The following is an 18383-nucleotide window of genomic DNA, read 5'->3' on the forward strand; positions in this document are numbered from 1 at the left end:
AGTTAAAATATACTCCTGCCTGGCATGCAATCTATCAGGGGGAGTAGAGTGTAGTTCTGCTGCAGGGATTGCAGAAAAGGAAATGATAGTCCTCCAGCGCGTGGTCTTATTGTTTCTTTCTTCGTAATATGTAGAGAGAAAACAGAAAACACACCACAAACCAGTGGTATAATATGCATTGATATCACTAGGGATGTTAGTATAGAGATGAAGTTAAAGAACTTGACACTTGCCTGTGCTCTGTTCTTGCTGCATGTATTCCTCTATACCTTTCCTGCTGTTACCTTGAAAGATGAAATGGAGAAAGGCATAGCATAATACTGTTTATTGACAATAAAAAAAAAATATAGATAAAATAGCACTCACAAACGACCAGACACACAAGGTGTGGTAAGGTACAGCAACTGTAGGTGCTTTGGAGCAGTCCCTCTCTGTTGGAGTATTACTGGGGTCACTCGTTTCCAGCCCTTGATTGCAAGTAGAGTCCCACGGCAGTTTTAGGCAGTTGGAGGCTTCTCAGACTTGTGCACAGTCTGATCTGTCCCTCCCTGTTCGCGTCTCCGTGCCGCGCATGGGCAGGTCTTCCCGCTGGTCCTCACTGCTGTTTGGGCTGACAGTGATCCCCAGAGGTATGGTGGCTCCAGATGATCAAAAGGCATCAACATCAAACACGTTTCGCCAGATTTAGCTTCTTCAGTGATGTGGGGGGTTGTATGTATTTGGGGGGGTTGGATATATTTGGGGAGGTGGGGAGGTTGCATATAATAAAAGTTTTTTGCATTGGAGGGTGGGGTTTTTTTTGGTATAATTTTGTGGGGGGAATTGTGTAAAGGGGAGGGAATGAGTGTGAGGAGGGGGATTGAGTGAGAGTGGGGTAATTGACGCGGGGAAAAGTGAGAGAGAGGGGGTGAGTGAGGAAAAGAGGGAGTAAGAGTGAGAAGCAGGGGAGAGAAATACATGTGAGGTAGGGGGGCACAGGGATTGAGTGAGAGTTAATTGATGGAGGGGGGAGTATGAGAGGTGAGACGGAGGGGAGAGAAATACATGGGAAGAGGAAGGGAAATAGAGGGGGACCACGAGGTGTGAAATGGGGGGCCTCGCGAGGAGTGAAATTGGGCTCGCAACACTGCCGATGGTGGGGGGGCGCCAGTCAGAACTGTAGTTCTGGGCTCCGGGAAATCTGTCTGCGGCCCTGGTTACAGTATGGGGTGCCGGTATCTCTTGTGCATTTAAATGTCACGGTCACGTGATGCAGGAGATTTAAAGATTGCATGGGGGTACCAGCACCCCATATCGGGGCCAGTAACTCAGGAAGAAGGGGGTCCCTGGACCTACAATGAATGCTGTTCTGCTCCAGAGACCCCCAGCTATCGTACATTTGTACTAAAATATAAAAAAAAAACAGCTTCATTACCTTAGCAGCTAGCCGCTAAGGCAATGTAGGGGTAAACATGAGTACACGGGGGTGGATGAAGGGGGTAGTTGCCCCAGGGTGGGTGGTTAGGCCTGCTGGGATGGTTGTGGGAGGAGTTAACCCCTTCACTACCATAGCGGAGGTAGCCGAGAAGCCTAACCACCCACCCTTGGGGCAACTACCCCCTCCATCCAATCCCTCAAACCCCAAGAAACATTAAAATACAAGAACCCTACCACCCACCTCCAGACACCTACGTAGACAAAATACTGTTATGTGTGCCAAGATGGCATGCACCAAAGACGGAAATCCCTATATTGGTGCCCAGCAGTCTAGTGTAAATATTTCTCAAAGATAGTAAGACTAAGCACCTACTTTACACAGCGAGAGGAAACACATAAATCGTGACAAATTTAATATTGATAATAAGTGGAATAAAGTTCGTAAAATTTCTCATAAGGATGAGAATGTGATGAGGACAGCCATTGATAATAGATAACTACTAGTAATGTCACCATATAAAAGTATATAGTTTCTTCACCATGAATATGCGTACGGATGAATGTACTCATATCAGGTAAGTCTTGTATACACACTAGTATATGTTGTGCAGGGCACATGAAACTAAAGTTGAGATTCTACTAGAGGGCTAATTTACCTTCACGGGCAAAAATAAGATCTATATAAGCATAATGGGAGCACTCTAGAGCTCTATAGTCAGTATACAAACTAAATATATACCCATGCAATCATGCATGTAGTGTATATAGTACTTCTTTACAATCTATACTATGCCATACATTGATCTGTTCGATAGGGGGATATCAATAAATGTTTGGCAGTGATCTCTGTGTACAATTACAATTTAGTACACATCCATAATATGGAACTAAAAGTCAGTAACTCTATAAGACTGGGACGTTTTTAGCGGTGCTAAATAAAACACTATCGGTGTTTCTAAATATTTACCTATAGGCGCCTTCAGCAATTCACGCTATACACTAAGCACATGTTAAGTAGCATATGTATGTCGAACTTGCTATGTTGAATATACATCACTTCTCATTGCCCCGAAAGCTATTATAGAGGGCAACATTACCTTTAATAACTTTAACTTATGTTCACTGTAGTGAGCTATTTAAAGCTGTAGTGTCACTGTGGCAGATCATAATTAAGCTCAGCTATTTATGAGCAAAATTATCACTCATAGCTGTGGTTATTACAATATACCCTACAGCTTTTAGTATAAACCAACTCAGGACCGCAGTGAGAGATCTGCATACTCTCCGACAATTTTCTGTTTAAAAAGTATACTAAGAACTATGATATTCTTATCAGCATCTAACACAGTATATATATACAACTCACAAACTGCTAAACTCAGCAATTTGTACATGGGTATTCATCTCCATCTACCCTGACTGTGGTTGAGAATTATAGTATGTATCCATACTTATGATACACACTACCTTGGTTTACTAGTATCAATCTAGCGCTTGGTAACACTTCACAAGCACTAATATTGAGTACTTAAAGTGATCACTCTAGATCTATTATGCCACAGTACTTATCATCAGTGAGTGACTTGACTGTGACCTCTCCATATTATTAGGGGACTTTTGAGTAGACATACACTAAGTATTAACCACTATTGGCTGTTAAGCCCTAGACACTTTCGTTTCTTGTGCCCTGCACAACGTATACATGACTTACCTGAAACGAGTACATTCAATCCGTACGCATATTCATGGTGAAGCAACTATATACATTGATATGGTGACATTACTAGTGGTTATCTATTATCAATGGATGTCCTCATCACATTCTCATCCTTATGAGAAATTTTAGGATCTTTATTCCACTAATTATAAATATTAAATTGGTCACGATTTGTGTTTTCTCTCGCTGTGTAAAGTAGGTGCTTAGTCTTACTATCTTTGAGCAGTATTTCCACTAGACTGCTGGGCACCAATATAGGGATTTCTGTCTGTGGTGCATGCCATCTTGGCACACATCACAGTCTTTTGTCTACATATTTGTCTACCACCCTGGTAGCACACAGCTGATCTTCAATTCTGCCAGTTAGAGCGAGGTCTCTCTTTATTTCTACCACCTCCTCTACCCCCAACAACAGGGGGTAGCGGGAGGGGCTAACTCCTTCATTACTATAGCTGTGGTAACCGCTATGGTAATGAAGGGGTTAACTCCTCCCACAACCCTTCTGCAAGGTCTAAACACCCACAGCAGGCCAAATACCACCTTCACCCACCCCCGTTATCCCCAATAAACCCCAGACCCCCGACAGACAGCTTCATTACCTTAGTGGCTAACCGCTAAGGTAATGAAGGGGTTAACTACCAGTGCCTGGTTAATTGTGGGTAGCGGGGGTGGGTGAAGGTGGTATTTGGCCCGTGGTAGTTGTTTAGATTGCAAAAGGAGTTAACCCCTTCATTACCTTAGCGTTTATTACTGCTAAGGTAGTGAAAGGGTTAATCCCTCCCGCTATCCACCAGGTAGGCATAAACACCCACCATGGGCCAAATACCACCTTCACCCACCCCTGCTACCCACAATAAATATTAAAATACAATACTAGTCAATAAACCCATTGATTGCCAGTGTGGTTACCTATGCCCTCAATTGGAGCAAAGATAACCCCAATGGCAAGGAATGGGCACCCCCTCTACCCCAACAACCATTACATTACAGTACTGTACAGTAATGGGAAAATTACTATTATCCAGATATGGATAATAGCTCATTTGCCCATTCAAAATAAAACATTATCCAGCCAGCATAAAGTAAATAAAACTTCTACTTACCCCTGCCACTGTTCTCCCTGTCCATGTCCTCCGTAGGCAGCAACAGTACAATTAAAATACAAACTTTAGTCCACTAACGCCTTAATCCCCTTAGCGGTTGTAACCACTATAGTAATTAAGGTATTAATCCCCCACCCCCGCTACCCACCCAGGCGGCCTAACCACTCTCCCTAGGGCAACTACCACCACCCTCTACCCATTGATTAGCACATTGGTACACCATGCCCATATAATATGGGCAAGATTAGCCGCTATGGCAGTCAATAGACAACCTAGAAAAAAAAATCACCAAAAATAAACCATAATAAAAAAAAAATTTAAATCGACAAAAATAAACCAGAATAAGAAAAAACAAATCGACAAAAATAACCCAGAATAAAAAAAATAAACAAAAATCGACAAAAATAATCTAGAATAAAAAAACAACCAACAAAAATAAACCAGAATTAAACAACGCAAACAACAAAAATAAGCCAGAATTTAAAAAAAGCAATCACACAAAATAAACAATAAAAAAATAAACAAAAATACTCATGAATTAAACAAAACAATCAACAAAAATACATATCAATTAAATAAAAACAAGCATTTGCCAAAAAAAGGCATTGCTTGTCACTGTATTTATCTATAGCCCTAAAGGGGCATAGATAAATCCACTGGCAGTCAATGGGCAAACATGAAAAAATACAATCAAAATACCTGAAAAACAAAAATTACATCCGACCAATGTTATTCTTACCTTTAGATGTCTTCACTCACCGATTCCGATGCATCTGGAAGCTCTCGATCCGCGATGCAATGATCCTTTTCTTCTTTCTTCACTCATTTGTACTTGTAATCCATTAAATCCATAGGGGGATGTCCCGTCTTGTTAAGCTCAAATGAGACGGGACAGGCCTTATATAAAGGCCTGTGATGTCACATTTGAGTGTCAGATGGTACAGCTCCAATCCAATTGGATGTGAAGTCATCTTCAAGGGAGGTATGTTACATCCATAAAACAAAATGTCTGCCATCACATGGTACTACAACCAATTGGATTGTCCCTAATGATTGGTTGAAGTACCATGTGACATGTTGCATTTTTTTAAAAAGGATGTGACATCATATTTAAGGGATGAAGTCACATCCTGTAAAAAAATGGCTGCCATCATATGGTACTGGAACCAATCGGATTGTGAGTGTACCATGTGGTATATCTTCCCCATTATGGGGTGCTGGTATCCCTCTGTAATGTTTAAATCTCCCACCTCACGTGACCGGGACATTTAAATGCATAGGAGATAACGGCACCCCACATGCCTGTATTTCGAGAAGCAGGGGGTCCCCGGACCTGAAATTAATGCGGTTCAGCTCCGGAGAATCCATACTCACACACACTAGTATTCAAATTTAAATAAAAATGTAAATTAAAAAACTGTGATTGCCTGTGAGAGCTGTGCAGGGAGAGGCGGCTCTCTCTGTGCAGCTCAGATTGCGAGAAGATCACACAGGGAGAACTTAGAGAAAAGCTGAGATCACATTGCTGCTACGCCGTACGGTATTGGCATTTTGCTCCCTCACAGTATGAGATGGTTTCAAATACTTTCTGAATACCGTGATACCACAAATGACAAACCGTTCGATAGGAACATGCCAAACCGTTTGAGATAGCAGCAAAGTCATCGAAGCTGCTAGAATAGGCCTCCAAAGCCGAGATCCTTAGAGAACTAGATTTAAAAAATAATAAAGTGTAACAGAGATAGAAAAGACTATTGTAGCGGAAAAATCAATGATTGGAGTTTTAAAGGATTGAGAGGAGATATCTGGTTAGACAGGGGGAGATATGTAAACGAAAGAACCTTTAAACTCAGATCCATATGAAAAAAAGAATCATCAAGTATAATTGACTCGGAATAATCCAGCTGTTTTGTTAATACTATTATAGTTAATTCTCTTTGAAGAAGAGTTTTCTCCCCCACAGAGACGCAGAAAAGTGGAGAGAAAAAATGAGAGGGGAAATAAGAAATAGAAAAGGAGGGATGTTAAAAGGAGACAACATACTGTATGTGGAGAGAAAGAATAATCTGGTAAATGCTTACAAAAAAGTGAGATTACATAGTTACTGTACTTAGTAGATGAGGCTGAAAAAAGACATGCATACTGTATCAAGTTCAACCAAACTATTACACAAAAGATCTCTCTTTTGTGACCTCCCAAAATGTTGATCCTTTCTTCCCTTTAAGCTGATTTTGAACATATATAGTAGATGAAAACTTACATTAAAATTACATTTTCAAAAGGGCAAACTATACTGTCGGTGTCAAGAAAAAGTTCAAATAGAGATTCTGAAAGATTGTTTTTCTAGAGAATGAGATTTTAAATATTTACAACTTTGACAAAGGCAAAATCGTTGAAGCTTTACAAGTTTACAAATAAGTGTGATTAAAGATTTTTTTCCAAATAAAACTGTTTAGTGGTTGATGTCATAAAAAATTATCTTGAGAATAATAAACATTGAAAAGATCTTGGCCTTCCTCTAAGTCACTCAGGTCCTCTTCCCTTCGGGGGGTATGAGTGATTACCTATTCCCCTGGTCCAGCTACAGGATCAGGGAAGAGCTAGGACTGCTGCGGGGGCTCTTGACCCATAGTGAAGGTCCAGGGACCATCTGAAGTTTGAGAGACCAGAGCTGTGACTGCATTGGACAGATTTGCCTAGAGACTGTGCTGAGCAGAAGAATAAACAGGTTCCTGTTATATATACCTCCCGCCTGGTGTGTAATCTTTCTGGAGGGAGAGGAGCCTGTTCTACTGTAGGATATTATCTTCATATGTCTGGAGCCTACAGCAGATTGAGGCCCTGTGTACCATGGAGTAAATGTCAGGAATGTACCCCAGAAGCCTGTTCTGCAGTCCCCACAACCATCGGCGGACACCTCAGTCTCTTGTGAACCAACAGGTAGCATGCACCATACACCTAGTAACAGGGGAATCTCCCAAGAGGTGCTGAGATCTGCAGAAACAGGAAAGGCTTTCAGCGACACAATGCTGGAAGTTTATAGATACGCCTTGTCACGAGAGAACAGACAATATATCTAATAACCGTGCCAGATTGGACAAGATTAGGATATAGTAAACTGAATGAGTTTATTTCGTATGAGCAGAACAGACAATACATCAGGCAAATAACATTACAGAAATATTTACACTTGCTGGGCCTGGATAAGGAGATATTCAGCTGACTAGCAGCTCCTTAAGTTGTTACAATCACGACAGGAAAAAGGGGTGCAAACAACTATATAGACGCAGGCCCCCATTCCTAACATGGCAGTTCAGTTATTGGTGAACAATTACCTTGTCCCAATCACAGGTTGACAGGTAACGCGAGAAGCAGGGTTTACCCAGCCCCTCATTAATACACCCCTCCCCGGTTCTTACTGGGCCAGCCCATTTATAAAAAAATATGACCACAGGTCTGGGTGCCGTTCTGGCTAGCAAAAATGCTTATTGGGCAGGGGACTTTCATGTAAGGTGTTACTTTTAACAAGTCACAATGATTAGTGTCCATCCGTGACACTTGGCTGCATATGCAATGAGGCGAGTCACCTCCATTGATGTCCAGGTCTTTTCTCACCTCTGGCTAACCTCCACAGGGGTTAAAGTACCTCACAATGCCTTTCAAGTATCCTCCTTTGATTGTACAATTACACATCAAAGCTGTCATCTGGCAAGCTTTTTGTCCTATGTCCAAAGTTATAGTAAAAACAGCGATAACTCATAACTATATTTCCCATATATTAAATCAGATTAACAATAGGTAGGCGACACGTGTTTTTGGCAGGGTACACCATATCCAAATTTCCCCTTTCTAGCATATATAAAGCCAAAGTAATAATTTTTTACACTTTACCCATTGTCAGGGATACAATACAATTCTCCCCCTCCCTCCATGTTAATAAATAACATAGCAATTAATTCTGCTGAAGCAGGGAAATGCAGATCCACAAATACACAATATGGTTAACCCTTTCCCTCCCGACATGATTTATACACATACAGGAATATAACACAGACTGCTGGGGAAATAAATCTAAGACCTCTGGGGCCATTCTGCTGAAGCAGGGGGATACAGATCAACATATACACAGATCCCATTAACCCCTCATAGCCCGATCATGACACGCCTCCAGAATGATTGCTATAAAGAGAGGGAGGCTAGGTGTAGTGTCAAGTGAACTGCAGCGTATGAAGATCCACAAGACAAGCTGTGTGTGAAACGGATGCTATTGCTGTTTGAAGTCACCCTGCAGCCTGATGCATAGGACGTCTGGAGGGGATCTAGTTGCCAGGGGCCAGGATCACCTGAAGGAGACTAGGGTCTCAGGGTCAGACGTGGTGGCATGTAAGGTACTAACGGGGTGGTGTCTTAGGGGGAGTGCCTGCCGTATTCATGTGTCTATACTTCTCTGCTTGAAGAACCACCACAGTATTACTAGCCATTGACACACAGTAAACCACAGAGTTCTTATAATAGACTGTGACCGAGTGCAGCATATCAGAAGGAGCTATGCTAGCCTGGGGTACACCTACGCTTGGTAGATGGTAAAACCATGTGCTTTAAGGAACTACAGAGAACAGATTCCTGTCGGAATTGTGTGGGACACGTGGTCCTCTATAACAGTGAACTTGAAATGGTGGCTCTTCTGCTCAAGAACACACCACGTGAAGTTCGTCAGTCAAGATGGCGTCTCCCGCCAAGACTGGAAAGTGCGGGTGCTGCCTGCAAAAAGGTTGCATGCCAAATTGTTGCAAGGTTCTGGCGCGAAAGCCAGAACCGCGCCCAAGTAATGTGACTGGCTCAGAGAGGAACCAGAAACACGCCCTGTCTAAGTGTGGCCCTACTTTAATCTCCACCAGAGGGAGGGGGCAGTATGACAGCCAATGCCAAAAGACTGTCTGAACTAATGCAGGAGCAGGATGTTGCCGACTTGACCCTCAGTTCTTCGGAGCCTGCAGAGAGAGAGAGGAGCTACATTACCCGTTCACCTTCCTCAACAAAATTCGTCTGAACCAAAGGTAGCAGGCTATGATTTCTCCCACTACCGTCTGCCAGGAGGCCTCCTGGTAGTGTAGGTAGAAGGGAGACGAAACCTGAAATGCCTTTGCCCCAAGTGTGACTTCCCTGTCGGGGATCTTGCCTGGGTCGCCATGTGCCCCGGTGCGGAGCACACAACTTAAAGCTGACACTGTTAAAGCCTACAGGCTTTTTTACGAAAGATGCGGCTGACCCCAATACCTGGGCAATCGATGATGATACAACCACTACCTCAGCCATGGAGGTTCCCGAGGGCCTGTGTGTCCCAGTGGATGCTCCAGGGTGTCCGTTTAACCCGATGATCGAGATGATTCCCGAGATGGTTCCAGACCCGGTACAAGAGATGGCATCAGAGACGGTCTGAGAGCCGGAATATACCTACTATGAGCTACCGGGTAAGGTGACTGTCTGAGGTGAGGAGGAGACACAGTCGGCCGTGTCACAGGATTTGGAACGCTGCCTGCTGATTGCCGTAGACTACTGTGCAATGCTCTGACGTCTATCACCCATGGAGGAGTCCCTACTCTTGAGCCAGAGCAGTGGTTGGGTGTCTGTGGTGCTTCGCCAGCCAGTGTGTTCCCCTACAGATCCCGCCAAAAATGACAACGTTACCTGTGACATCGAACGATGGTGCAGTCCAGTCACGAAGACAGCAATGGTGCGGCCTGAGCGGCGGAGGAGCGTCCCATGGGTGGTGGTTCCCAGCGGCCTTGTCGGCGAACCAGCATCCAGATCGGCAAGTCCAAGGGTTCCAGCAAGTAAACGGAGTGGTGAGAGTCCGCCTCCTTACTCCCATTAGGAACCGATGGAGACTTCCGGCGAGAAGGTACTGGGCGACAGCGATCCCTACGTGGAGGATGACGACGACTCACCCAATCAAAGACCGGATGTCGACATACTTCCGGTGCGGGACATCGACCTCTATCAGGATCCCGTGAGACTGGAACCTGATGACGTCAACAGAGGCGACTGCCGGGGCGGATGAGGAACAGCCGATTCCCGCTCTGGTAAGTACCGCTTTAACTAATACTGGTGTGGCTCACTTTATGGGCCATGTACGGCACACCTGGAACACAAGAAGTCTGCAACTCCGGTGAGCACTAAGACACTTACCCCCAAACAAATGGACAGATATCAGGACTATGTAATGGGCCACAAGCCACAAACTGTTACAGAGCCTCATATTGTGAGCATATCACTGGTATCCAGTCAGGGTGGGACTCAGACCAAGGACTCTGATCGAGACTTGACGGACACTATAGCCCATGACCCTACGGATATATCCCCAACTGAGCTGGTGCCACCCTTGGTTTCTAAGAGGACTGAGAGGTGTGCCCGAAATCGTGTGAAATCAGAACTCTATTTACATGAACCGTGGAAAGGGGATATTGATTTTGAGTTTAGCTGTCAGGAGAATGACACATTGGAAGGATTCTCTAGTGCGTCCTCTGATTCTGAGTATGAGTTACCAATAGGGGTAGCTAAGGTATTACCTCAATGTACACCCTCAGTCTGTCATAATGAAGACCAAATTGTTTATTGTATGGCTAAGTAGAAGGTAGGCAGATCCATTTATAAGTATAGGGTGGAGTACGTTTCAGAGCAACACCCAAAAAGGGTGCTTTCAGTTACTGTGTGTCACGGTTGTGCTCGCCACAAACCAGGGTCGGACCGCGTGGCTGAGGTGGGGTTGTATAAGCACCGACCTTAGACCACGCAGGCTGATCCGGATTGCGCAGTTCGTAGTCGTACATAGCAGGGTCGGGACTGGAGAAGGCAGCATCATCAGTGGACAAGCCAGGGTCAGGATTGGAGACATCAGGGTAAACGTTATCCAAGCGGAGTTTCGGCAACAGGAAGTCAACTAGGTCCCGCTTCAGCGTAATAGCTGCAGGGCAGGAGCGGGTTCTGCGTGTGCGGCGACCATGGCCCATGGTACTGGTCTCAGGAAGGGATAGGCAGACCGGAGTGGGCACACCACCTGGCAGCACTGGTAAACCAGTGCTTCAGCGCAAGAGTCCAGAGCGAGCCTGTGCAAGGAGAGAGAGAGAGCTACAGACCTCAGGACTCGTAGACTGGCCTCTGCTAAGGGAAGGGCAGCAGGCCTCAGGAAACAGGGAGCTGAAGTAAACTCTGGAGGTCCTCCGCTTCAGCACAGGAACCAGGACACGGCCTCTGCAATGAAGAGTGAGCAGCAGGCCCCCGGAACCAGTAGATAGGCCTCTGCAATGGAAGGACAGCAGGCCTCAGGAAACAGGAAGCTGAAGTCAACACTGGAGAGTCCTCCGCTTCAGCACAGGAGACAGGAACAGGGCTCTGCGTGAAAATAGCAGCAGGCCTCAGGAAAGCAGGAAACACAGGCCTCTACGTAGAGAGTAGTAGCTGGCCTCAGGATACTCGGAAACACAGGCCCCTGCATGAAGACTAGCAGCAGGCCTCAGGAACTAGGGGAGAGAACTAGAGAGGTTAGTATACCAGGAGACAAGCCTAAGACTTGTGGCAGAACACGTGTGACATCCAGGAAGGATTATGCTCGGCAGAGAACCATTGTGGGGAAGGCTGTATTTAAAGGTCAGTGAACCAATAGCAGAAGGGGCGTGAGACAGCATTGCTTTAATGAGTGAACCCAGGCTGGGGCTGCAGTGAATATCAGGGGAAGTGTTCCAGGACTGCACAGGTCTGTAAGGCAAGGTAAGCAGCAAACTAAGGTGCGGATCCGTTACACTGTGCCAGATAGTACTGTGGCACTACTTAGGAAACCAGACCCGCAGCATTACTTTTAAGTAATTAGGTTCTCCACATTGGGAGGGACCTAGGTCATTAATAAGCAGTAATATGATTGTTGTTTCATATTAAACCATGATGTACTGTGTTTTGCAGGAGATGTTATCATGTGTGCATACTACTGTAACAAACACTGTTATGATCACTATGTTTCAGGTTTATCAAATTGAAGATGGTACACCAAATTTTACTCCAAGTGAGGGTCCACTGGATTCCACCAGAGGGAGAGTGTAGTCCTGCCATGTCTGGCTACAATTCTGCCATATTCTGACATGTCAGTCCTGGTAACAGCAGGCAGTGTTGGGACCAATCATGGGTTTCACCCACTCAGGCAGTACCCTTTAGTGACAGGGGAGGAGGTGGGATCAGGTTTGTTGTCTACCCAATCCTGGATTCAGATCTGGTACCTTCCTCCTACTGTACTTAAGGGGGTTGCATCTCTAAATTGTTAGTTGGGTCTCTACCGTGATAGAGACAAGGTATCACACCGAACTGCTGTGCACTGGCAGGTCCAGGTCCTCTTCCCTTCGGAGGGGAGTGAGTGATTACCTATTCCCCTGTTCCTGCTACAGGATCAGGGAAGAGCTAGGACTGCTGCGGAGGCCCTTGACCCATAGTGAAGGTCCAAGGACCATCTGAAGTTTGAGAGACCAGAGCTTTGACTCTAGAGACTGTGCTGAGCAGAAGAATAAACAGATTCCTGTTGTAACGCTGTCCTCACCACAATCAAGGCGGGACCCCGTTACTGAGGTGGGAATGGGTATAACGCCACCCCCAGCCACGGGGGCACGTCTGGAGTGTGGATGGTCAGACAGCCGGGTCAGGATTGGAGAGATTAGAATGGTCAGGTACTTGCCGAGATCTGAGGTAGGAGCCGGTAGGATGGTCAGTGTCCATTTTGCCGTGGTCAGGGGTTGGAGTCAGTAGGAGCGCAGAGGTCCGTAAGCCATAGTCAGGATTGGAGAGGTGCAGAAGGTCAGAGGTACGCCGGGGTCCGTAAACCAGAAGTGCAGAGTCCAAAGTAGAGTCGGGTCGGTACACAGGAGGTCAATCTGAAACAAGGAGCTTGGAGACGAGGCAAGGCAGGACAAGGAACCAGGAAGTGGGAGAACAGCGCTAACTAGAACTATGCTCAGCCAAAGTGCAAGTGGCACAGCTGAGCATATATAGGTGAGCATGACCAATGAGAGAGGGGGTGGGGTGGAGGCGCGGCCTCAGCGGAGACAAGGATAGGAGGAGAGATGAAGAAGATCGGTGGGCATGATTGAAAAAGTTGGCACGCAGCTTGGGAGCGGTGCACAAGCATCACGTGTGTGCACTGCACGACGCTGAAGCGCGCCACAAGCAGGGGGGGGGCGGAGTCAGACTCCACGATGTCCAGAAAGCTCCTGCGTGAGCGCGCGCTGTAAGAACGTCAGGTAAGGAGGGTTTTGGTTTTAGATGGTAGCTAAGATAATTTATTTGTGGTTTTGGGGCTGGAATAGTCTTCACATTTGTATTTTTCTTGATGTTCTTGGTGTTTTGTCAGGACTAAACAAACATTATCACATACAATTATTTATAGAGTCCAACTAACTACACAAAGAACCACCAAATATAAACTCCTTCTCCATCTGAGATCAGATGAGGGATGTCATTACATCAGATTGCAAAAGAAGTGCAAGAAATATTGAAAGAAAGTGAGAAAACATACAAAACCACCCTTCTACAGCATAATAACTGTAATAAAAAGACAAGAATAAATATAATAAAACAAAATAAATTTAAATATAAAATACACATCTAGATCATATTAACCATCTTCATTCATAATAACTCAGTACATAGGTATTTTATGTATAATCGAAGATCCTGAGCAAATCTCAGTTCTTACCAGAGACCCAACTTATTACAAAAAACATATCAAATATCTTCACTAGTCTACCTAGAAATATCAATTACACAAAAAATAGAGATATCTGCAGCACACTAAATAATATGCAAGTATATACTGTAAGTATATCAGCTATACTTAGCTTCCTGTAGGGTGTACACGGAAGAGCCAGGATCACCATCCAGCTGCAGAGAATGTCTATAAAAATTAAGTCTGCAGCTCTCGCTCAATGAATGTAAAACATTTTTTTTTATTTCATCAGTAACCAAAAGGATAAACAATGGGTGACGTTTCGGACACTGTAGTCCTTTGTCAAGCTCCTACTTATCTTTATCTTTTTCCACCATTCCATGATGGAATATGGAATACATTTTTTTACTATCATTGAACGAGTGCTGCAGACTTTGTTTCTATGGAAGTATAAATTAAAGGCAACTCTAGAACCATTGTAAACCCATGTTAACAGCCATTTTCAATCTAAATATCTCAAAGGAGAAACGTGTTATACCTCATTACCAATTTACCATGCTGTGGGACATGTATCATTCATAGTCGGGTAATCCAAATATTAGTATATTGCTATAGTACATATTTAATCAGAAGCTTAAGAAAATGTAAAAGATAAATTAAAAAATATATAAAAATACATATAAATAAAATACCAACAAGGGGTAAGAACCAACACCAAAAGTCAGATCTATATAGAACAGAAAATTGCGAAAAAGGAAGATGAATTGCAAGGATTCATTCCAAAAATTAATAACCAAAATACAAAATGTAAATAAATACTGTAAAGTACTGTTGCCTCGGTTCATTTTACCAGTGTTTGTACAAAATGTATTGAGAAGCGTGTGCAATGGCAAAGAATTGTACACATATTTTAGAAAATTCATGAAGTTACAGGAGTTTTCTTTGTTTTTCCATTTCCAACATAGGAAACTTTAGTTGTATCACAAGACGTTGTGAAACTTGTAGAGAAAACCACCACATAAATATGGATTAAGCTCAATTAAATAATAAAGAATCTTGTTAAGAAGCACTCTGTTATTTACTACTGTTGAGTTCAGAGTAGAGGGAGACATCAAATAGAAGTCCATGTTGCTCTTGAACAGAATGTTTAAGGTCACTTAGACATTCTGATTAGTTTTTTAGTTTGGCAGAAAAAAAGCAATATGCAAATGACCAGTTCATGCTTTGTACTGTACTGTATGTAGGTTATGGCTACTTCAGGAGTCACAAACATAAGAGATGTGTGCAATTAGAAGTGTAAGGGAAGACTCAACAGATGCACAGCGTACCGCATGTTTATTTTTATTTATTTCAAAGACACTGGGGTCTATGGGTGTCATTCATGAAAAAGTGACAGTGCTGATTCGGAACTGCCGCATAATAACTCCCATCGATTTGAATGGGAGATTCAGTGTGGTCATGACAAATTTGTACTATTGCCCCCTAATAAATTACCCCTTTTGTGTCAAACTTCTGTGAAGTGCAGCCTGGCACATATTAGACTATTTTCTTTTTTTTTTCTTTGTGATGACTGCCAATACCATTGCCAATTTTTAACAAATTCCAGCATTTCCCCATAACTATGTAGAATGTGCAGCCATGGAAACATTATTGAATTTGCGTGCCATGGAAAGATTATTGAACTCAAATTTCCAAGACACTAATATCATCACACTTTTGTTGTCACAAAGGCACAGTGAATTTTGGCCAGATGTTTGACAGCCATTTAAAGCTGCAGACCAAGCAATATCCTACATGTGTGTTTTTTTTGTTTTTTTAATAAATCAGTTCTGTACTATGAGAAAATACTTGTAGCATAAAAAAACAAAAAAAAACTCTGAATGACATTATAATGTAACAAGCATTTTGTTTTTTCCATAGCAACCATTTACAAAGTCATATCCCCTTCCTCTTCTGAAACAAGCTCTGGCACAGACCCCTTTTTGAGCCCTGCCCTCTCTCTAGCAACGCACCAATTGTATCTAGTAACGTCCTGGTCACATGATCTTCCTCACAGAACTTTGCATCTTTGATCCTCTTCTGCTGCACTGACAGACATTGGATGAATGCCGATCGGTCCGTTTTCCTGTGATCGATCGACGAAGATTCGGCTCGGGGATTCAATTTAGCTTATTACTTATCATTGTATGGATTGTATTGATGCACATTTTAAAGGAGTGGGGGGGCCGGCAGCTTGGACTGCTGTTTTAATATGTGACTAAGAGTATATTTCATTCAGTTTTGTGTAATACAAAATCTATAAACAATAGGACAAATATTATAGCAATGCTTGGACAGCCAATAATTAATGCAGATGCAACAATTCAGTCTCAGAAGTTCCAAGCAGTCAGATATCTATCCATCACTATATCTTACCCTATATATATATATATATATACACTGTGTATATATATATATATACTGTATATATACTGTGAATATATATATATATATATATATATAAATATATATATATATATATATATATATATATATATATAATCACATAGTGGATTTAGGAAAGCATATTGGCATGGAAATGTTTGTGGACATTGCTACTGTAGTGAGAGACAAATGGAACAGTGGAAGCACTGATGAGCAGAGTATACTGTACGCTACAGTAAAAGTCAGCATTTTGCACATAAAAAGCTCTAGACTGTATAGGCAAGAACCGATAAAATATGATATAAATGCCACAAAAGCTATTGTATACATTAATTATTTCCGTAAAATCATCATGTATAGGGACCACATTCATACAGATGTAGCAAGACTTTCTGTCCCATGCACCGCGGCCAAAAAAGTAAACAGCCGCGGCACTGGGGACAATGTCTGCCGCGATCAAGCTGCATGGGATCCATGCTACCAGAGCAGACCTCCTGCCGTGTTAATCCCTCCAGGGCCACGATCGCAGAACCGCGAGCAGCTTTGGCAAGACCAACAGTAAGTCTGGCTACAGCTGTATATTACTGTAAATAATTAGCACACATCGGTAAACTGTGAACCTGACAATGAACTCAAGTCGCACTTTAGCTTTGTGTTACAATGGGCAGGCAGTTAGACTTACTCAGGTGTAACATTAAACTGAAAGCTCTTCAGTGTAAGCTTCTACTGACTCTTTCTTTCTTTCCTTATAAAATGTTTTACCAGGAAGTAATACATTGAGAGTTACCTCTCGTTTTCAAGTATGTCCTGGGCTTAGAGTTATGATGACAAATAATACATGGTTACAAAGACATAGTTCCATTTATTTATTTTTTGGCATGTTCTTGTATAGCGCTGCTATTTGTACGTAGCACTTTACAGAGACATTTTGCAGGTACAGGTCCCTGCCCCGTGGAGCTTACAATCTATGTTTTTGGTGCCTGAGGCACAGGGAGATAAAGTGACTTGCCTAAAATCACAAAGAGCCAACACCGGGAAATGTACCAGGTTCCCCTGCTCCAAACTCAGTGCCAGTCAGTGTCTTTACTCACTGAGCCGCTACTTCTCCCATAAGTTACATAAGTGAACAGGGTATACATTATATACAAGACATTGCATGCAGAGTTAAAGATAATATATATTATAGGCATATGTAACAGTTATGTTCTGCAAGTAAGTGCATCACTACTTACAGAGGTAGTGCTATGGTATAAAAAATATTTTTGGGGGATGATTGTATTGTAGTCTTCCAAGGAAAAGAGCTGAACATTGTTATAAGGGAGTGCTGTAAATACTTATTTAAAAGGTTTACCTGCGATGACAGTAGATTGCAGTCAATGTGCATCCCTTTTCCTGTTTTATATCTCTGAATTAAACCAGCCATAATCGCTCCATGAGCATAGAGTCCTGTAGCAAGATCAGTCATAGCCACTCCTGGACGCACAGGTTCCCCATCCTAAGGATGCACAAACATGTCAGTTTGTCACTTGTTGTAAAGTTATAGATATGTAGCAGGTTCAGATACCTTTTAATAAACCAACATGAATGTCCTTCGAAGATTCAATTGTCACGCGAATTAAAATAAACATTGTACACGCTAAAAACTGCTGAAGTGGGATGGAGAAATTAGTGTCTTAAACTCTGATCAGAGAAAATAAGAGATACAATGTGTTTGTATCCCTAAAGAAAATTCACTTATATGCACACTCCTGGGAGTAAAATTTAACTTTTAATATACAGTACTTAAAACATATATTACCGAAAAAGATGGTATAATAAACGCTAAAAATAGATTAAATAAGGTAAATACATACACCCCTGTTTGGCTCTCCAAGGAATATATAAATACTCCAGTTATTAATGTTACTGGAGTACTGGAGGCTCAAGAGGGTACAACCAGTCAAGATGAGCCCAAAAGAGCTCACTATTTGCAATTACTAGTGCAAAGAATGCATTAACTCACACAGCAGCAGGGAATAAT

The 18383-nt window shown here is 42.9% G+C and overlaps 1 protein-coding gene across 5 annotated transcripts in view; it reads right to left on the minus strand.

The window, feature by feature from the left end:
- SUGCT (succinyl-CoA:glutarate-CoA transferase) overlaps positions 1-18383 on the minus strand; it is a 1155962-nt gene that overhangs the window by 1014423 nt on the left and 123156 nt on the right. For all 5 annotated transcript variants that reach the window (XR_012799210.1, XR_012799211.1, XM_075586600.1 and 2 more), the window contains exon 8: positions 17715-17858. Coding sequence is in view for 3 of the 5 variants with exons in the window: in XM_075586600.1 (XP_075442715.1) it covers positions 17715-17858 (144 nt within the window). In the remaining 2 variants the exon portion in view is untranslated. The remainder of the gene's footprint in view (positions 1-17714; positions 17859-18383) is intronic.

The sequence above is a fragment of the Ascaphus truei genome, chromosome 2 (assembly GCF_040206685.1).
Source record: "Ascaphus truei isolate aAscTru1 chromosome 2, aAscTru1.hap1, whole genome shotgun sequence".
Classification (NCBI taxonomy): domain Eukaryota; kingdom Metazoa; phylum Chordata; class Amphibia; order Anura; family Ascaphidae; genus Ascaphus; species Ascaphus truei.